The 22,093-nt window shown below is 35.9% G+C and overlaps 1 protein-coding gene across 3 annotated transcripts; it reads right to left on the bottom strand.

Annotated features, from left to right (window-relative positions):
* Window positions 1–79: 79 nt before the first annotated feature.
* LOC107014589 (ATP-dependent DNA helicase SRS2-like protein At4g25120) lies at window positions 80–20,162 on the bottom strand. Of its 3 annotated transcripts, XM_015214557.2 has the most exons (29): window positions 19,848–20,026; window positions 18,149–19,037; window positions 18,028–18,069; window positions 17,734–17,897; window positions 13,573–13,759; window positions 12,650–12,706; window positions 12,470–12,575; window positions 12,242–12,375; window positions 12,087–12,161; window positions 11,856–11,981; window positions 11,650–11,781; window positions 11,480–11,563; window positions 11,287–11,400; window positions 11,092–11,192; window positions 10,658–10,724; window positions 10,235–10,285; window positions 9,637–9,714; window positions 9,234–9,443; window positions 9,069–9,107; window positions 8,822–8,893; window positions 8,624–8,710; window positions 8,492–8,548; window positions 5,084–5,265; window positions 3,837–3,930; window positions 3,544–3,594; window positions 2,562–2,624; window positions 2,401–2,460; window positions 952–1,014; window positions 80–448 (listed from the first exon to the last, which is right to left on the bottom strand). In XM_015214557.2, the coding sequence occupies exons 1-29, from the start codon at window positions 20,024–20,026 to the stop codon at window positions 359–361; spliced, it is 3,654 nt and encodes a 1,217-aa protein (XP_015070043.1). In that variant the 3' UTR covers window positions 80–358. The 3 variants fall into 3 exon arrangements, 1 of the variants encoding a protein (XP_015070043.1); XR_003577386.1 differs by lacking the exons at window positions 80–448; window positions 3,544–3,594 and adding an exon at window positions 3,632–3,719 and having other exon boundaries at window positions 19,848–20,161; XR_003577387.1 differs by lacking the exons at window positions 80–448; window positions 952–1,014; window positions 2,401–2,460; window positions 2,562–2,624; window positions 5,084–5,265 and having other exon boundaries at window positions 19,848–20,162.
* Window positions 20,163–22,093: the final 1,931 nt, after the last annotated feature.

Genomic DNA, 22,093 nt, shown 5'->3' on the forward strand with positions numbered 1-22,093 from the left:
TTGCTTTATTATATATACAAGTTTCTTCATGAATATAACAAACTATCAGGAATAAAGCAAAAGCGAAGCAATGAAACTGTGAAAGTGAAATAACAGCTTCACATATATAAAAATGTGGAGAAATTAGTGAGGCCATGCTTCCCGGAGGCTCAATCTATGGGAAACATAACCTCTTAACACAATGTACAATGAAAAACAGCGTCGTCTACACCATATGCGGAATTATAAATAGTTTGACATCAAAACCTGTAAGAGACCTTGTTTTCCCTGTAGACACTGACGATGGTGCTACCAGCACTGACACTGCCAGATTCTCTTGGGAATTGAGCAATTTTCGTATCAAAGTCTCAATATCTTGCTACAAGGATTTATATTCTTCAATCAACCGCGATGCATGGAGACGGGATGTAGGAACTGTAGTGCAACCTAGACTCTGAAGATATGCAATCTGCCAAAAGGAAACAAAGTAACTGAATAAGACACCCTGAGACCCAAGAGCCTGGCCTTACTTAAAGCCTTACAGACAATATTACTGTGTGCGTTATTGTTAATATTTGCGACCATTATAAAATCTGTAGCAGCAAATCATGTGCATCATTATAATGTTCTCCAAATATTTAATCTTAATATTCACCAAAGTAAGTGAAAGGAACACCACTAAGGAAAACCTAGATCCCTCAAGCCTTTCGTAGTATAAACCACCAAAGAGTACAAAGGGATGGTAGGTATGAAGAAGACATAAGAGGATAGGACATGTCTTGGACTGTCAATATCTGCTCACTAAGTTTGAAGAGAGAGCACACAAAGTTGATTAACAGGTTTAGATTACGTACATCAGTTTATATTTTTTAAAATGCATTATAGTTGGTTAAACTAACTATTCTGCCATTTTCCCTGTAAGGCAAAGAGTACAAAATAAAAGAAGACGAGGGAGTTACAAAGGTTGCTTACCTGTTTGGGAGTTGGTTCTGATGTACCCATTGAACTTTCAATCCGTAGTTTCTGGAAGTACTCCTACAAGGGAAAACATGTGGTTAACAAGTAAAGAATAATAATCTTTTTGGGGAAACAGCACGAAACGCACATTAAGCTTTCTCCGTCTTCTTATTATTTTATGTGTACAGAGAATAGGGGAGGGGTAGATTGTCGATAACGTCATCCATCCGCATTGGGCTTATGAAATCTGTAAACCCCTGTGATTTTTAATAATTAATCTGGACTAGTTACGTGCTTAACGACGTTACTAAAGATACCAAGTTGTGTGAGGACCATATGAGGGTGGTGAACTAATTGGTACAAGTTGGAATGTGTTTGAAATGGATATAGTACCCAAATGTTGAAGGGAAATGGAAAAGAACCACGGCAACTCCCAGGCTGCCTCACGCCAGCTATGCAATCACGAGGAGGCTGAGAGAGAGACCAGGACGCCTCACCGAAGGCCTTGCGCCGCAAGAGTTCTAGTGAGGGAGGCCACAGAAAAATGGCTGAGGCAGAATACTTCTGGTAGCAGGCGTATGATGTCTCTTGAGCCGTGATCTCCCTTTCCAAATTCCTGTCTATAATAAGCTGAGTACGGGGAGAGAGAGTAGTCCTGAGATATTGAGTTAGGAATTGTCTCAAGAAGAGGGATCCAAATCAAGGGGGATTTTCTACCACTTTAAAGTGAGTATCCAAGGATGTTCTTATGATAATTCCGCACCCTAACCACACGCATTTACACTATTATACCTTGGAAATTACTAGAATCTCCTCAAATCTTCAAAGTCGTTAAGAACACCCACACATTGGATTTTCCAGATTAAGGTGTGTTTGCTATGGAGGAAATTGTTTTCCAATGTCCATGTTTGGTTGGGTCAAAATGTTTTGGAAAACATTCTCTAGGAAAATAATATCCTCAAATTATACAAATGATCAAATATTAAAAATATAAGGTGGTCAAGCATATAAGACATTCCCTCCGTCACATTTTATGTGACACTATCTGACTTGGAATGGTGTTCAAGAGAAAGAAGTTTGAAATTTGTGGTCTAAAACAATCCTTAGATATTTGTGTAGCTGTAAATATTTTATGAAGGGTAAAAGGAGAATTTTAAATTTAAATTGTTTCTAATTATAGTAAGTTGACATTCTTTCTGTGATGGACTAAAAAGGAATGGATACCACATAAAATGGGAAGGAGGGAGTAATAATATATACTGTTTTTCAGAGCAATTCTCGTACTTAACTTCTTCTTTTTTTCATATGCTTGGCAAGCACTATAATAGCAGAATGATGACAATTTATGAATTAATCTGCAACATGGTCACCAAGATTTTATACCCTCTGGCATGGTCTTTCACTTGTTCATGTATGTGATGAAAATTGCATGAGAACCAAAGGAAATTGAGTTTAAGCTGATACCTGTTTCTCTCTCATTAAGTAAGCACGCTTCTCAGCAGGAATTTTCTCCCAGTTCAACACCTAACCACACAAGAAATATTTGATGGAGATGCTAACATACACTTTAAAATATATCTATACTTGATGTACTTAAGAAACTGCGGATAGAGATGCTAACTTACAGATTCAGCATACTGTGAAGCTTCCTCACAAGTTAATGAGGACTTTAAGGCACGTAAAACATCCTGGAAAATCAACAAAAACATTGTGAGTATTATTAAACACGGGAAAATAAATTTCAGAAAGACTAAGAGGTAAAAATCTTGATCATAAATATTCTTTTTAACAAGTAACACTGCATCCGGTCACAAAAAATAGGCGTACTTCACTTCCTGAATGACTATCCAATTCATTATTTTTTATTGGGCTCCCTGTCCTAAATTGTCCACACTCCAGATGTCCCTGGGCGTGCAGGGGAGTATTGAGTATCTCACATGGTGGGATAGGGTCATTTGGTCTGCTTATATGGTCTTTGGGCAAACCTCCCCTCATGAGCTAGCTTTTGGGGTAGAGTTAAGTCCAAGGTCCGTTTCTTTATCACCCTTAAGGTGGAAAATACTAAACAGACAGCTGTTTTGTTGTATGGTGGCAAATATTTTTTTTCATATTATTATTGATTGTTCCGAAAATAGAGATTCAACAAGAGGAGAAATGGAAAGTCTTGGTACCAAAGGAAACAGAAAGCATCATGCTTCTGGAGACTGGAAGTGACCAGTTTTTCATTATCCTTCCAATAGGCCAGTAGTCACGCCCCCCACCCCAGAGATGAGAGACTAGCAGATGGCAAAGAACGAAGGCACAAGGTGGATACTGAGGTGGAAAGCGGGGAAGAATTTGGTGGAGATGAGGTGCAACTGGTGGGATTCCTAAAATGAGAAATAGACCATGAGGTTTGGTTATCTTATTCTATTTTGCATTTAGGTCATCTTGGTGTTGGCACCAAATATCAGCTTTGACTTTTGAGCAAGGGCATGTGCTGCCCAAAAATAAAATAAAAATATCAGGGAATGAATTACCGGAATTTTTGGAGTCATGTTATTAATTTATCTGAAGAAATGCAGTCAAAACTGTTTGATGAAATGGGGAAAAAAATAGGGCTTAGACCTTGTGAGTGCTCTTCTTGACTCTAAGGCGCTCATCAATGACAAACTCTACCTGAAGATGCCAAAAGACAGATACGTTAAGATCCAACCTTGTGTTACGGTACTGAAATAAACTGTTCTCAGAACTTCAATGTGGTGATTCTTGCCATTCCCCAACATGCAATAGCGGGTCGTTACCTGTATTGACTTATACATTGGAATATTGGATGCATGAAGTTAAATGTTAATATTGCTCCTCTTGACTAAGAAATATTCCCAACCATAAAGAAAATAAAAGAAATGAATAGCTTTGACCTTTTTAAGCAACCTCCGTGGTTCCTGAAATGCAGGCTTTTTGGCCCATTGATGGAACAAATGAGATACCACTGTTCGGTCTTCCGCATTAAATCTGGGTAGATCGGTTCAGAAATTCAATCAAAGTTAGGCTCCAAATAATAAAGAGGAGTATTCTTATATCTCTTTGCCCAATCATAAGTGTCCTAATTTACCAGTAATAGGACAAAATAATTCCATGTTATCTTCTTTTGTTTAATAATGGTGAGGTCCCGACCAGCTTGTACGCCCTATGACTAATATGTGCTAGCTCCCACCCACACATGTACTAGGTAAAACACTGTCTGCCTAGGCTTAGGCAGATAGGAAGAAATCACCAAGTGTTTTTTGCCTCCACTGAGATTTGTAAGTCATGTTATCTAACAGACTCATGTCACCTTTTACATAATAAGCCAGCGCAAATATTTCAGGCTCTACTTGTTACAAACAAAAAGAAGATATTGTTGGCTCCATTTTACTAATCAAGAAATACAACCAAAGTTATAATGGGCCGATTCTTCACGAGTAAGCCTCGAACACTCGTTATTTAAATAAACAAACTGAGTTTGAGCAATATGGTTGCTAACATGTCAGCCAACTGGGGTAAAAGACAGGGAAAAACATGTTTTTCAGTCAAGCTATTTCTTTGCCTTGTCAACTTAGAGCACTTTTAAAGAATGTCCAAACGAGTCTTCCATGTCTTAGGATTAGACATGCTAAGGGTAAATATGTTTGGTTCTCCACCCAACACCCACCATTACAGTGGTTTTTGACGGGAAAAAATGTTTGAGCCCACAGTCAAAGCTCATACAACAAGACTCGAGCTTTCGAAAGATTGACTTGACTTGTTTACTGTTCACAAAAGCTAAGGTAACTTGGATTTTTAAATATCAATTTTTCCTTGATAAGAAATTCCCATTTGTCATGTATTTAACATGTAACGCTAGTCTTGTTTCCGTTCAAAATTTTCTTTATTGGCTCATTCAGACAACATGGACAATAAAAGCAAACTCTACATCAACCCAACTACACGAACGGGCTGGAGTTTGAGCCAATAGAAACTGGGCAGAGTGAAGTTGCCCGTTAAAGGGTAAGTTCAATTCAGCTCATTTACAGCTCAAGTAAGACGATCAATTTGGGACAGGGGAACTAATATCATTTTTTTTTTTTGAAACTACAGAGGAACTAATATCATTTTCTACCCATTAAGAAGATTAAATGAAGAAAACCTTTTTAGGAAGATTTTGGAATTGCATAGCTCCAGTGAGTCGATTGACTCTTTGGACATTCCGTCAACTGGTTCACTGAGAGGATCATCTATAGTTATTCTATGATCAACAGATTCCACCTTTTCAGCTGAACCACTCTGAGGAGTTCCCTTCTGGAGTTTTTGGTGATTGGTCAGCTCTTCCTATTAGAAACAAATTGTTAGCAAGAAGGTATTGTTTGATCTACCGGAAAAACGTAAAATGCAAATTAAGCAGACAATGACAGGTTACATTACTCATAAGAAAATTGGCAGAAGTGCAATGGTAGTGATTGAAAACCCATAGGCTCTAGATGAATTTATTAACGGTGTGTTTACATATGAAATATTAAGCAAGTCAAACAAACAAAAGTATCTCTAAACAGAGGTAAGTTGCAGCCTCTGCAGAATGTCAAGGGCCATCTTGCCCACCAAAAAATTTTAGCGGATTGTATAAGTTGCTATAGACTAAAAGGTCGTGTTTGGTTTGGAGTTACCAAAAACATGTCTCCAAACTCATATTGAGTTTTTAGGAAAAAATGTTTGTCGAGTAGTGTTTGCAAAAAAGAAGTACCACCATTCTTTGAAGATTTTCAGAACTCAGTTTTCAGCTCTTTTAAGAACTCAAAAGCTCTAAAAACAAGTTTTCGAGATACAAAAGATTTTAAAATAATGAATTTGAAAATTTTTGAAGTACTAAAGTTCTTTTGGAAGCACATCTCTAACAACCATTCTTTTCAAAAAACCACAAAGCAAACTCAGTTTTCGGCAACTTCAAACACATTGCATAAAAGGTTTCATGGGCACTGAGGCATCTTAATTAATAATCTAATGTGGATCCGTATTTATCAAAAATATAAACTTAATCTCAGACTATTGCGATAGAGAACAATATGTTGTAAAAAAGAATAGGATTCACATACCAAATGAAATTCAACTCAAGAAGTATTTTAATTCAATATTTTAAGATAACATCCATAAAAGTGGTCCCACTAACTTGCATATTAGAAGCTTATGCAGATCAATTAAGAGTTGATTAGTTAAAATCACTTTATTGGATGTGTTATAGGCATATAGAGAAGAATTGAGCTGAAGTTTTTTGAAAAAATAAATGAAGTAAAAAAAGAGCTAAGTCGTTCCATTGTGTTTGGCTATTCTCCTAAACTAAATCTTTACTGAAGTGAAAGATCTTGTTGTTGCATCGAAAGAGATAAATGTTGACTATTCTGCCTAACATTGAGCTTGGTAAAATGAAATGGTTGAATAATTTTAAAATGAGATTATTCAGGACTTGAATGCTGAGATTATGCATTAAATTTCTAGTAGTAGATCCTTGATTAAAAAAAGTCTTTGTTATTGTTCCAGGAGAAATGAAACAAAAGAATAAAATACATCATTCATCTCTTACAACACAGAGAAACTAAATGGTTCAATCTAAATTGATTTTAGGTTGTACACCTAATTAAAAGAAATGGAACAAACAGCAAGAGTTGGGGCACCAAGCAAGTAAGGAAGCCCAATGGATTGAGAAAGGTTGCGGTGCTTGGGCAGATGAATGAAATTTTGAGCCTTAAAATTCATTATAAATTCCATGGAAGGTTTTGTCCGTTATTAAGAGGGGTGTTTAGTCTCCCCCCCCCCCCCTTCAAAGCCTAAACCACGACGTTTTTACACCTAGTTAAGGGTTTAAACAGTGTTAATCAATCCTTATATGTTCATTAACACTTCCAAGCCTTAGAGCTAGGATCCACGAGGAGAAAGCTAGAGTTTTGAGCGTTCTTCGAGTTTTCACCGATTTCGCCAAGAACTTTGTCCTTCTAGGTATTTAAGGCTACTCATAGTGATGGACTGAGTTCGTCCTCGCGCCCTACATCTACTTTCTATCAGTAAACAATCTAGGATTACAACCTTAATTTTGAGATTCATTGTTCATATTTATGTTCAGCATGAACCTTATCATTGAGAATCCTTTTTAATCAAACTTTTTTGTCTTAAATTGATTTTTGGGAAAGTAAAGACGAGTTTTAAGAGTGACTTAAGTAAGGGTACAAGGGAACTAAGTATTCCAAAATGTATCACTTTTTACATTGAGAAAAGAAAATTTTGATTTCTAAATGAGTTCAGATCAATACCTCATTTATGAGGATATTTTTGAGCAATTACCTCACATTGAGAAAGGTATGTTTTATAATTTCAGCATGAGTATATATTTATTGGGAGTAGTCTTGAGCACCAATATAGGGATGAGTTCAAACAACTCACATTCCTCATTAACCATGTAGCCAACATGGTTAAAGGATTGTACCTTTTAGACGACTCATTATTACTTACAAGCAGAGTTTTAGTGTAGTTGAGATGTTCAACATCCCGGCAAGGTATAGGACAGTTCTAGCAACGTGGGCAAGGTGTTTTATCATCACGTTGCTCACAATGATAGTTGTTGGTTAGAGAATCTACCAAATAGATTTAAAAGTGTATTTTTATCATATCACTTAATATGTTGAGTTCAGAGATGAATAGGTGTTTGTAAAGTTAAAATAATTTGACTATTTTATTTCTTTAAATTCAGTAGAGTATATATTTATTTCTATTGTAGTCCTTTCAGTTATTTCGCTTTGGCTATATTACATACTAGTACATTCAACGTACTGATGTCATTCGACCTGCATCTTTTTATGATGCAGATACAGGTGTTCGTGGTCATGAACAGGCGCTTTGTTGAGATCATTTGCACTTCTTGTTAGCTTTGGTGAGCCTTCTAGCATTCCCAAAGACTCCACTTCTTTTTTTTAGTTAGTTGCTTTAAGGTGTCGTGAGTCTTGTCCCCCTGACATCCGTCTGGAACAATTGAGGTTTCACAGATAGTAAGTTTTAAGTATTCCTTTGTTGAATTGTATTTCAAACTATCATTGTTTTCAGAGTATTCTGAGACAATTGAGTACTTTGAGATTAAAAGGTTTAATTCTGGTTTAAAGCTTAATTCTGCTTGAGTTAGTCTTCCACTAAGTAGTCATTCAGAACAAGGGTTCACTTGGGGATCAACAATGGATCTCGAGCGCCGGCCACGTCTAGGGTGTAGGCTCGGGCCCCGAAAGAGAACCGCAGATCCCATATGTGGATCAACAAGGGTTCGCTTTGTCAAGCGCCTAATCGTCAAAACTTAATCGGTAAGGAAGCTTACAATTCAACTTTGTGCTAGTGGGTTCTTCTGACCTTAATTCACATCCAAATCCCTTCCCACACTAAACAACTTTACAAATATGAGCAATTTAAGAATCACTCAATACGACCTTACATGAAAATAAAGAATGGTTTGGGCCTTAGCTTAGAAATTTCCGGGGTGTTACACAACATTTATAACAGACATACTTAAAACTGAATCACATCTTACTTGGGTCTCTTGAAGATGACGGGGAATTTCTCTCAGAAAACGTGAAGGTTGAAGAACCTGAAAGCAAGTGTGTCTAGACTTGAGAAAGAAATAATAAAGCCAAGATAAACCAGAGCAAGCCGTTCATCATACCTGCCAATTTGAATCCATAATTACATGCAAAATGAAAAGCTTTTTCCGTGCACGAGTCATTGCCACATATAGTAAGCGTCTCTCCTCCTAAAAGTTGCAAAAAACAAGAAAAAAGTTACATTCAAAGTGGATAAAAAGAGATTTATATTATAGAAGGGGTAATTACTGTAATGTTTCAAATTTCAAAAACATAAATACCTCAATTGAGTTGCTCCTTTCATTTGTGATGCCATTAAATTCATGTAACAAGGGAATCTCTGATTCATTTGCCTGACCAATTTATGCGAGCATTAGCTCCAGATTATACCTTGGTGTTATAGAGAATAAAAAGTCTCTTTGATGACTAAAAGGGGTGGAAAGAGGAGTCTGCTACCCCTCTCCTTGCTCGTCCAATTAATGTGATGTAACATTAATAAAAACAATACTGAAAGCATGGATCTCATACCTTAACTATGAAAACCGTATCCCACTCTAAGCCTTTTGACTACACAAAAAATCAAAAGGAAGAAATGAAAAAGGGGAAATCCAATTAATTTTCACGAAATATGGACATTGGAACGAAGCACGAGGAAGCAAAGTGAAATAACCCATTGCTAGAGAATTCAGAAACCTGATGAATTGTCGTGACTGTAACAGAGTCTTTGTTATCATGTCTCCTTGTACGGAAATTTTCACTCTCCCGTTCAGATATATGATCGATAAAAGCTTTCAGTATGTTGACACAACCTTGTCCTTCTGTTTTGCATTCACTTTCTCCTTCTATGGGATTCTTATGAGTTTTTAGGAAATCAGACACATCGTCCAATAGATATTGAAGAACCTGCACCATCAAACAAACAGCTTCTGATGTATCTGCTCATTTCACTTTGCTGCAACAATTTTTATACAGGGGAAAATAAAGAAAAGAGAGTCAAACAGAAACAGAAGATAAGAATAAGTCACGTAAAAGAAGGCATGCATTAGCAGTGAAGGTGAAAAGAAAACAAGACCACAAAGGAACATATTACACTTACAGGTCTAACATCATGATCTTCGTTAAGCAACTTCCCTCCATCATTATCATGAACTGCCCGCTGTTCAAGAAGATATTTCTACAGAATGAAAGTCACATGTCAAAAGATTAAGGTGCTTATAGTATAAAAGCTGTAATCTGAAAGACACTTTGATTAGCATGAAATAGACACTTTTAATGAGAAGAAACTTTCATTACCTTGAAATAAATAAATTCATAGAAAGATGGTGGAGGTGATTAACAAATAACTAAGATTTGATTTGACAAAGACGTTGGAAATTCTCAAAGAGATCTCCACAGACAAAAGTAGGAAACTTATAATCATATACTCCCTTTGTTCTATTTATGTGGCATAGTTTGATTAGGCACAAAGTTTACAAAAGAAAGGAAGACTTTTGAAACTTGTGGTCTTAATCATGTGACAACATTTGTGTGGTTATAGAAGTTTGTCATTAAGAGTAAAAGAGAAGTTTAAGTTAAATTATCAGCAAAATTAGAGTAATGCTGCCACATAAATTGGAGCGAAGGAAGTATATCTTTCTTTTTCTCCATACATATATCACTTTTTAGGTTTGTGTTTTTATAATACGACGACCAACCTGGGGTATCATGTTAGCCACTGAAGTAATGACAGCTGAAATGGATTCTTCCTGCAAGTATAACAAGTAATTTTACCCAAGAATTCAATCTGAGCAAACCCCAAATGACCCTTTTAAGTATGAGATATTTTGCTGTACACAGATAATTATCATTTACATCCAAGACTTTGTCCAAGAAAGTTTCCCTCTAGTGATGAGAAAAATATCAGCACCAAATTGCACAAATGAAACTCAGTATCGTATAAACTAACATCAGTCATCAGCGACATGCATAATCAATCAATGCCCTTTGAAAATGCCTTTTCAACTGTCCAGGCAGATAAATCAATTTTGCAATTCATCACACATGATAAAATATCAATAAAGCTTCACATGATTTACATCCAAATAGAACAGAATTATCCATAAGATTCAAAAACTAACCCTTTTGACGAGTTTCGAAATCATGTCTATCATGAGCAACACCTTCCGCCCTTGACTAAGTTGACTCCTGTAAATAAATAGAGACAAATTTACAAACCTATTTGTTACAGTCAAGACTAATTCACAGTAAATTACAATGAAATGGACAACTAGGTAATTTGAGGTTAGTTGCTTGTATTAGACTCAATATCAAAGCCAAAACAGAGGACCAAAAGCTTTTTCTTTGTTTCCAGAAGACAAGAAAAAGAAATAGAATACGTGTAGGGAGGCAAAGCAAAATATGGAAATCCAGATAGTATTTGAGAACACATAGATAGATAATATAATATCACTCAATGAAGTAGTTGAAAAAATGTATGGTCAAGATCATAACTAGTACTACTAAAAAGATCATTTATCATTGACAGCTCACAACAAGGAGTTCTAGAACAAACCTCTTGAATGTGCCAGATACTTTAGCACTAAATATGTCTCGTGCTGCTGAAATGAAGCTACTTTTCCTTACAGTGGAAACTTTTTCAATGTGTTCAATTACCTAGGACAGAAAATGTCAAAATAAGCTTTAAGTAAAATAGGCATTGGACAGCCATAGTGCCCATACGTGAAGAAAAATAGATACGGAAGACAACCTTCATTTTTTCTTCTTTTTCTGAAGGCAGTAAGGCCTTGAATACTCTTCGAAATGAACCATCATCAGAACCAGGTAAAGTTGTTCTAAGCATAGCAATGATGCCCTTGACCACCTATTGCATGAACATACCAGGTTAGCGATTTTTTAAAAGCATATGAATCTATCTGGCAGTGATGGGAGGTAAAAGATACCTTTTTCCTATAGAAGGCCACGCCATGGACATTGAATGGGATTTTTCTATTACGAAATGCCGCTTGAAAGATTTTTCCTGACACCTGTTGAACAACCATAGGCAGGAATATTTAGCCAACCCCACAAAATATCTTAAACAAGTTTGCTTTTTCAATAGGTAAAGCTTGACCTGCCTCCGGAATAGAACTGCTATGTCGCCGAAAGAGGACTTTTCAGTTGTGCCATCAGAAGCAATTTCTAATATTTTATCAACAACAAAAGAACATTGTGCATCCTCGTTGCAGCATTCTTTGATAGTTATCTGCAAAGTATTATATGTTAAAAGGTACTCCTATTGAGGATGTTTTTCTTTATAAGAACGCTAAAATCATTTACCTTTGACCCAACAGAATTATCAGTAAGAACACGTTTTGATTGGCACCTTTTCGAATTATTTTGTATAAGAAATGATGCAGCTTCAACAATGCAACGTGTGGACCGGTAATTTTTACTAAGTCTGACCTGAATAGATATTGATATACATCACAAGGAGACTATCAGAACCGTATCTGAAGTTCATATAAACAAGGACTAAAAAGACAAGTTATAATAAAGAGTTTGCCGAACCTCTTTGTGCAAAGGAAAATCTTTCCGAAATGAATCAAATCCAGAGGCATCAGCGCCACTAAAACCAAAAATGGACTGCAGAATGATATTGAAAACTCTGAGCAGCAAGGTACTTGAAAGGAAAAAGAAGTAAGAAAGACTAGCTTCAGCTTCACCTGATCTTCATCACCAACAATAGTTATGCGTTTATGCGATGCAAGGATATGTAAAAGTCCATACTGGACAGCACTTGTGTCTTGAAACTCATCAATCACCATTGCTTTCCATAATTCCTGGCACTCTTCTAAAACTTCATTTGAAGAAAATGAAAATTAAACAGATTGAGACAACTGTGATATCACAATGCACTAGATTACAGTCAATTATGAAACATTTAAGTTAACCTTCTGGAAAATCAGTCAAGAGCTTGATAGAACAACTGATCAAGTCATGGTAATCCAAAGCATTGCATGATTTTAATATATCGTTGTAGCTTTGCAGAACTGCAGCCTAAGCAATATTGCAAGATCAGAATAAGGAAATATGAACGATAAAATACCAAAAATCCCTGATTAACGGCTTACTCCAGTTTCATTTCCAATTTTATAGTAGTCGTCCGGCGTCCTTCCTGCAGACTTGGCCTGTATTTCAGTGGAAGAGATGTAAGTACAAGTATAACAACCATTAAGCATGCAACACATGTTCTAATTGAATATGAAAGGGAAAAGGGTACAGAGGAGAGAGTTTCAGTTTTGACACATAATAGTTATTCCCTCCATTTCAATTTGTTTGTCTGGTTTTGACTTGACGCAGAGTTTAAGAAAGTAAAGAAGACTTTTGAATCATGTGGTCTTAAACTAAAGACATGTGAAATGTACCAAAATGTCCTTTAATCTTGTGGTCAAAAACATATCATGTGAATTGGCTTATTACAAGTGTTTTTGGCTTTTAAGCTCATTTTCTAGTTTTTGTGGTGTTTGGAAAAGTCAAAAAGTGCTTCTAAGCAATTACTTTTAGGCCAAAAAAAGTATTAAAATAAGTTTTTAAAATCCAAAAGTTGGGTATTCCCAACTTATGGCTTTTAGCTTTTAGCTTACAAGCTACTTTTAAAAAGCTAATTCAAACACCCACTAAGACAAAAAAAAAAACTGAAACAGAAGAGTCTTTATTAACATGCCAAGAAGAAGATGACAAAATATATGGTGCTATAATTTGGTTTATACATATTCAAATGGTTCATTTTCATATGCCAGACAGAAACTTCCAAATCAGCATATCCAAATACTGTCACTGAGCAGAGTCAGCAGATACTGCATTCTCCAATGGAAAGAAAGGTTACTCTTCATCTATCCACATAAATGTAAAACATCAAAAGATTGTTTGATTGATACTTCAGATAAACTAATCAAAGTTGTGTCCTCCTTTTGACAAAATATAAACTTAAAAGACAGCAAGATTTTATAACCAAACTAAGTGGAACTGTATCTTTAACCCAAAAACTACTTACTTGAGTTACAAACTTTAACCACTTCTTTGATCTCTCCTTAAAATGTTGAGGAGAATTCTTGTCATTAAGCTGGCAAAGCTCATCACGAGGTCCGTTTTTCTTATCATCCAGTAAGCGGACTGCTTCAATGACAGCTCTTCTCTGCTGCCCATGTCCATATATGAGAAATTCAGGTGTTCGACCTAACCTATTTATGAATAAACATGTGTCTATTTAGACAATTTTATCACCACAAGAACTGATACATTACAATGAACTACCTTCTATGTGACAATATGAAGGTGAAGGAGAAATTAGATAAAATGCATTAGTTGTGGAGGAGAGAGACAGAGAACTTCTAAACAATGCTTTAAAAAGGCTAAGGTGAAGCGAGGAGTACACCTTGAGCAAAAGGTGTTGGTTTTTGAACTTCAACAACAAAAAAAAAAACCCAGTAAAATCCAACTGGTGGGGCCTGAGGAAGGTATAGTTTGCGCATTACTTACCCCTACCTCATGGAGGTAGAGAGATTGGTCTGGGAAGACCCTTGGCTCAAGTATCGCAATTCGGAGCAGTATAAAAGGACATACAAAAGTAAAGAAGGAAATAATAGAGAAAGCAATGCATAGCATTAAGAGAAAAGGAACAATAGCAATAAATAAATAAGGCAATAACAAAAGCACAAAAAATCAGGGACAAGCAACAATGGCATATTGTTGATACCACTACTATGGAAGAAGAAACGGATATAGCGTGCCAAACAAATAACCACCAAACCTAACCCGACGGAAAGTGAGACACTTTTCCACTACCTACTAACATTCTACCCTAATTCGCGATCTCAATGTCTTCCTATCTAAGATCATGTCCTCGTTTCCTCGATAAGATCAGGATGCATCATGTCCTATCTTATCACCTCTCCAAATACTTCTTCGGCCTCCCTACCTCTCCTTACACCTACCAGGGTAAACCTCTCGCACTTGCTCACTAGCGCATCTACACATCTCCTCTTCATATGCTCGAATCATCTCAGCTTGCTTTCCTCGTCTTGTCCACCACAGAGGTCACTCCCACCTTGTACGGTGTACCGGATATCTTCATTCCTAATTTTATCTCTCCTAGAATATCCACATCAACATCCTCATTTCGCAGCTCTTATATTCTGAACATGAAAATACTTAACTAGCCAACAAATTGTCACAAACAACATAGTCGGTCTAACCACCAGTCTGTAGAACTTACCTTAAAGTTTTAGGAGCACATTCTTGTCACAAGGGACTCGGAAGATTTCTTAATAAATTGTCTCTATTTATTTTGGTCCTTTTTCTTTCAAATTGCACTTTCACTTCGATGAAGCAAGCGCTTTAAGTGAAGCAAGGTCTTGTCGCTTTTTTTCTATTTCCCACTTCCCAACCCACTGTGATGGATAGGGTCATTGCAGAAGGATTATTGAAAGGTTTCACTGCCTTGTTCAGGGGGCAATTTGATTTGAGGGTATCCATCTTCTATTTGCAAATGATACGTTGGTGTTGTGTGATCCAAATTTCTCTTTGTAGTCTTGTTTGAGACAGATCCTTATTTGTTATCAGATTGTCTCAAGGCTTAAGGTCAACCTCGGTTAGTGTTAGATAATACCAGTGGTTGAGGTAGGTAACATTGAAGAGTTAGCACAAGAATCAAGTTGTAGAGTCAGTGTTGTACCCATCAATGTGAAAAGGCACTCGCCTTAGCACCTTTGGCGCAAGACGAGAGGCAAGGCGACACAATAGAGGCGTCACTTTTAAAAAAAAACAAAAAATTGACTTAACAATTTAAAACTTAAAATGTAAAAGATAGGGTCTATTTTTTATTTAAGCACCTCAAACTTCAAAGTCAACTCTCTTCTTCAGACTTCAAGGCTCAGGTCGGGTACGCCTTCTCTTCGTCTTTCTTCTCGTTTCTTCTTCTTTCTCCGCTGTTCTGATTTTTACGACTGTCTTTCTTCTCGCTCTTTTTCTTTCTTCTTTCTCCTTAACTAGTTAGGCAGCTTTTTGTTCTTTCTCAACCAGCAATCTGCCCAGTTCCTTCTTTCTCATTCTTCTGTTTTAGTATTGCTTGTCTTATGAATTATTGAGTCATTCAAGTTCTAGACTTTTAGAATCTACTATCTACTTTTATTTTTTGAATTGAAATATTTGCTAATATGTTATTGCTATTGAGATTTTGGTTATTTATATATGCAATTAAAAAAATTTAATATTTGGTATTAATTGGTGCTCCACTTCAAAAAGGCGAGCGCCTCGCCTCTCACCTCGTCCTGAGGCGAGGTAGACCCTTGTCACCTTTCGCCGTCCAAAACATTGGTACCTATTACCTACTTGGGGGTAATATTAGGTGCATCAAGCAGAGATATTGCAAAAGCAAGGAGTCTTGGTATCAGAAATTTGAAATTACGTATTAATTGCCTTTTGATGAAGTGGTAATGGAGATATGCTAATGAAGGCCAAGCTTTATGGAAGGAGGTGATCATGAAAAATATGCCATTGGTGCACTTATGCAGTGGTCAACAATAGCTGTTTGGAGGACATTAGAAACTTATGGCAAGCTTCAACAATTATGTTGTCCATAAGACGGGTGATGGTTTAAAGACAATGTTTTGGAAGGAACCAAGGAATCGGCAAGAACCTTTGATGTCTGCTTTTCTGAACATTTTCTATATGCAGCAATCCTGAAGCAACTGTGGCAGACTCCTGAACACCTCATGGGTAGAATATTTGTTTCAGAAGGAACTTAAATAATTAGGAGATTGAGAGGGGGTAGGTCTTCCGAAGGAAGTTGACAAATTTAAAGAAACCTCTCCCATTCCAAATGTTATTAACCAGAACCATAGCAGCGATAAGAGATTCTCTTTTCAATAGAATATACAAAATGGAAGCTTTGGGGCAGCCAGGAGGCAGTACAGGGCCATGGTTAAACGTGTGGAAAAGTTTGGTCCGACCCAAATTAAATGTTTCACTTGGTTAGTGGCCAGAAAATCCTCTCTCGCTCATGAAGTCCTATGGAAGAAGGGCTTTCAATTAGTGTCAAAATATTCCTTTGTAATGATACTGCAGAGACAAATAATCAAACTGACAACCCAATTATGGTCACTTTTCTTCAGCCTCACAAGTAACAACTAGACTATGCCAGATCATACATCAGATCTTCTAAGTTGTTGGATCAAGAGAGGGCTAGCAAGTCCCAGAAGAGATGGTGGAGAGCAGTTCCTTCATGTATTTGGTGGACAATATGGAAGGAAAGAAATGGGAGATGCTTCGCACTTGGGTTTAATACTCTACAGAAGATCAAATGGTATTGCAAGTAAATTTTCATTTTTGGTCTTAACTAGCAAATGTAGAGAATGAAGTTCAACTGGTAGATCTTAGGCTCTTTATAATTAAATTAGCTTGGTTATAACTCTTTGTTATTAGCTTTTTGGAGGTCTCTAGCATATCCTTAATGTTGAGGAATACAGATTACCAGTTTTCAGAAAAAATATATCAAGATGACGATCGTGCGAAGATATTGGGTAATACACATAACATTGGAAAACTAGATTCTGATGCCTAGTAGAACAGCGTGAAAGTCTAATCAATTTTCCAAAACGAAGCATGGCTAAATTGATTTGAGCCACTTATAACAATATACGAGTCCATTGAGTGGCAAGTATAGTATACCAGGTAAAATATGCTATTACAAAAAGAGGTACAGCTTACCATAGGACAATCACTCTTGAACCATGAAAAAAACAAAAGGCATAGCTCTGAACTAGTTTACAATTCCGTACAGAAACATGGATTACGGAAATCACTAGATCTAAAATATGATAGACTAACACAAGTACGGTAGTAGCCTACATCACCCTATGCTTTCCTTTTTATTAGGACATTCCTCAATCAATCAATGGTAGTAAGTCTAAAACAGTGGCAGTCATTGTGGTTCGGAAAATTCAAGTATGGAGCTTTCCTGTTAGATTTTATCTTCGAACATCTTTTCATAAATGTTTGCCTGCTAAACAAGGAAACCTAAAAAGACATGTAAAAAGAAGGTATTTGAGCTACATGGGACTCATTTTTTCAACATAACAAGACATAGCGAGCAAAATATTACTTCTTTCGGTGTTCAAATCTTAAATATTTAAGAACCAAATCAAGATATACGTACTTCTCAGCATGCATGCGGCAAAGTTGCAAAGAAAACGAGTGAAATGTGCTGATCGTGAGCTCCTTTGCTGCTGTCTTCCCTGCAACTCTTCCGATTCTCTCCCTCATTTCAGAAGCTGCTGCTATTGTAAAAGTCATAGCAAGAATGTTTGACGGACCAATACCCTATAACAATAAGCAAAGGAATGCAGAGGAAGAAAACTCAGAAGTAGATACTTGACTAGATCTGTCACGTGCCAGACATCGCATTGACAAAAGTATAATGATATAGTAGCACTTATAGTCATCGCACTACCTTGTGCAGTAGCATCAGGACTCGTCCAACCATTGTAGATGTCTGAATGCAAATAGAAGAAATCAAACAACTATTGAAGACGACATCAAATTTCATTTTTAAACCATGAGAAAGTAAAGACCTTGCCACTTCCTGGTCCAGCAACAATGATAAGAGGGATTGAAATGTCACTACAAGCTGCCTCCTGTTGTCTGTCATTCAGTGACTCTACATACTTTATATAATCCTCAGGCATGTTCCTGATATCTGTTGCCTCCAACTCGCTCCCAGTATCTGTGGCCTTGCAGCTTTTTGAATCCTCTAATTCACATTCTTGATTACCAGTTGAATTCAGAATGCATTCAAGTTTAAAAGCTTCATCTGACCTGACAAGATTTGAGTTATCAGGTCCGCTGCTCTTTGATCTTTCTGCTTCACTTTCTTCATTGCCCCTTGATAAAATGCACTCCTGTCCTGAATTATCACTAGAAACAACAGTATTTAAGTTATCCTCCTTGTCCAAGTTGTTTATGTGATGATTTTCAATTGGAATGCTGTTGAACCTCTTCCCAGGCTTTTCTTTTGAGTTTTGCTCACATAAAGCATCTATTTCGTCCAAAATGTGTTCATCAAAATCATCATCTAGCACAGTTGATGAGAAGGATGACTCAGTCAAGCCAGAAAATCCAGGTTGCCTCACTGGAGTTATGTATGTATTCAACCCAACCATGTTTTCCACTTGAAGACTTCCACCGTTTTCACTTAGGTTAGATTCAACTGATTCACTTCTATTGCTAGAGAACTTGAAAGTTTCAACTGTTTGAAATTGTATCTCACACGTAGTCCTTGCATTGATGCTGCTATCACATTCACGAACTTGTGAGCCCTTAACACTGGTAAACACATTGAACGTTTTATTGGAACCCTTCTCATAGATGGGAGACGGAGTGTTCATCGGAATCTCAGTAAGAGGAAACCTTTTATCACCATCAATCCGGTCCAAGGATGTAGTTCTCTGAGCCTTCCCAACTCTAGGAAAAGAATACCAGATACATCAAAACATTAAACAAAGAAGAAAGATTGTGAACAAACATTTCAAAATTACTCTTGAACCATGTAATTAACAACAAATAAGCATTCAAGAAAAAGAAAACGATTGCAGATCAACTTAAACTGCTGATACCTTTATTTTTCAAGGTCAATACATCTACCACAAAATACAAAATTAGAAGCAATTAGTGCATCAGAATTGAGTTATCAAGGAGCTATTGAATGATTCATGACTAAGGGGAAAATAATCAGTATCAAATCCATAGCCTTTCGAATGAAAATGGAACTTAGATCACTGAACAAGCGTACTTATAAGTGGAGTGTTGTCGACAGGCAAATTACCAGGGAGTACGAACTTTTTTCCAATTAAGATGTTGTGAATTCTATGCAGTTTTGGTTTAAGTGTAAATAGTAATCCTAACCTAGAAGGAAGAGATACATGGTTAGGCGGGTTAGCACATAAAGTCGGATGCATATAATGAAGTGTTATGAAGTTTTCATTTCCACATCATCAACTTGAAAGAGTGGTAAGTGCAAATGGATAGTTTCTCAAGAGGCTAGCTTCTTTGTGGCCTCCGCGTTCTACTTAAGGAATATCAAATGTTGCGTGACTTCACTTGTTGCAAACATCAAATTCACTAAATACTTTAACTTTTTTTCAAATTCCCCTTTCTAATTGAATTGATTTGAACCCTAAAAAATAGATATAGCTAATGTGTCTATTTTATAGGTGGACAGATTATGAAGAAGCAACAAACAATCAATTTGAAATTGATTAAAGAAACGCATACTTATCGAGGGATGTGGTGGAGCAATCATGGAGTGGCCTTTTGCGAGCAAGAAGTGCCTTTGCTGCTCTGAACTTTGAAGAGATTCTAGCTTTCTGTTCCGCCGTTAATCCGCCACCACTACCAACTACATTCTCCTTGTTGTTTACCGATTCCTTCATGTTGTTTCTACTCTCTAGCATGGAAGGAGAGCGAGAAGCTTGGATGGTTTTTCTTCACTGTTGCACTCTTACTTTTCCCTCCGATAATCAGAAATGGGATTTTTCAAATTAGGAAAAAGGTTAAAACTATGTTTCAAAGTATTCTAAATAGATTACATATATTTTTAAATTATTTTTGGCTCAAAGGTATCTCTTACTATTTGACCAGATTTACCCTTCTGTTAAGGGTCCGTTTGGATGGGCTTAATAAAAGCAGCTTTAAAAAAAGTACTTTTGAAAGTGCTGAAACTTATTTTTAAAATAAGCAGTTATGCGTTTGGATAAAAGTGCTGAAGTTGCTATGCCGAACGTGAAAAGGGAAAAATGGAAGAAAGAGATGTTAGGGTTATGTGGGTAATTTGAAGATTGTATAAAAATATTAAGTGCAAAAAGATAAAAATGTGGTCAACTTAAAACAGCTTATAAGCTAAAAAAAAAAAGCACCCCTACGCCAGCTTTTAACTTTTGGCTTAAAATAAGTTATTTTGAGTATTGCCAAACAGCTAAATAAGTCAAAAACCAGCTTTTAAGTCAGTTTGACCAGCTTTTAAGCTGAACCAAACAGGCTCTAAATGGAAGACTCCACATTGCACACTCACCTCCACATGGACATTCTAAGGGGTAGTTTGGTACAAAAATGAATAATATAGGGATTAGTAATGCAGGAATTAGCAATGCAGGGATTATTTTTATTAAGTGTTTGGTTAATTGTTTTTTATCTAATTTTGTGTGTGGTTTAAAAGTTTTAAAAAAAAACTTTCCAATTATACCCTAGAGTTATTATGAGATTTTGTATTTCATGTAATTGAGTCAAAGTAGATAATTAACGGAGAATATTATTTTTTTATAACATTTTTAACTAGTTAGGAGAATAAAATTTTTATTGTCATGTTCACTATTTTCTCACTTAAATTATTTGAGAGTAAATAATTGTCATCTTAATAAATTAGAGTTAATAACTCAAAAGGTCACACAACTATAATGATTATAGAGAAAATTTATTGAACTTTGTTTTGTATCAATAAATTTTAAAAAACTCTTTATCATAAAATAAAATAAAAATATAAAATAAATATAGAAAAATAAATTAAACTATTTGTATACTCGAGATGTGTGTGTATATATATATATACACACACTCTTGTTTTAGACTACTTGTGTAATGTTAATGAACTTTCATTAAGAGACAATATTTTACTTATGAATTGTTCTTAAATTCATACATCAACATTAACATATTAGTCGGATTATAATATTTTATATTAATAATAAATAGATTAAGTAATTCATATTTTAGAAACAAAAAATTATATCTAAATAATAAAATTTGTAAGCTAATTTATTTAAATAACTTTATTAGTATAAATATAAAATATAAAATCAAAAAAATAAATAAAATATTAAAAGAATTTGAGGGGTATTTTTGTCTTTACCTAGAATAGTCCCATGGTATTAGAGCTCCTCCAAATGAAAGGTATTAGTAATACATCACATAATATCATGTAGGATATATTAACTAATCCATGGATTAGTTATACATAGGCTTACATTCCTACCAAACACAGTATTAAATTATACCACATCTAATACATGGATTATTTCTTTTAATACAGCCTACCAAACGCCCCCTAAGAGTCATAATTTCGCCATTTTCTCACATATCATCTTTTTCTTAAAAAGAATCAAAGAAGCTTCCTTTCGCCCGACCTAATTTCACTCTACAGATATACCCAATAATATTATTTAAAAAAAAGTGAGTTCAACATAATTTGGTAGATTAGAGACAAATCAAACTTTTGATTTCTTGGATACATTCCATTATTAGCAAAAGGTGAAAAGCAAAAACAGTTAATGAGAATCGACCTGAATGGACTCAATCACCCCTTTGTAAACTCTACCAAAGCCTCTTTTTTTAAGATGATAATCACCTCGGATATTTTTTACTGCAGCGATTAAATTACGAAATAAAAAAGTGTTGGCTGCAATTTGGTTGGACCCTACCTCCTTATCAACTTCATTTGTGCGCAATGAATTTTTTGCTTTCAACTT

The sequence above is a fragment of the Solanum pennellii genome, chromosome 3 (assembly GCF_001406875.1).
Source record: "Solanum pennellii chromosome 3, SPENNV200".
In the NCBI taxonomy this organism is placed as follows: domain Eukaryota; kingdom Viridiplantae; phylum Streptophyta; class Magnoliopsida; order Solanales; family Solanaceae; genus Solanum; species Solanum pennellii.

Bases quoted from the DNA above. Each gene is read 5' to 3' on its own strand.
- LOC107014589 (XM_015214557.2), bottom strand. From the start codon at position 20,026: ATGCTAGAGAGTAGAAACAACATGAAGGAATCGGTAAACAACAAGGAG. The intron at 12,707-13,572 runs GTAAGTAGTTTT...ACTGAAATACAG, and splicing joins GGTTAAAGTTTGTAACTCAA to GCCAAGTCTGCAGGAAGGAC. The intron at 1,015-2,400 runs GTATCAGCTTAA...TTTCCCTTGTAG, and splicing joins ACTTAATGAGAGAGAAACAG to GAGTACTTCCAGAAACTACG.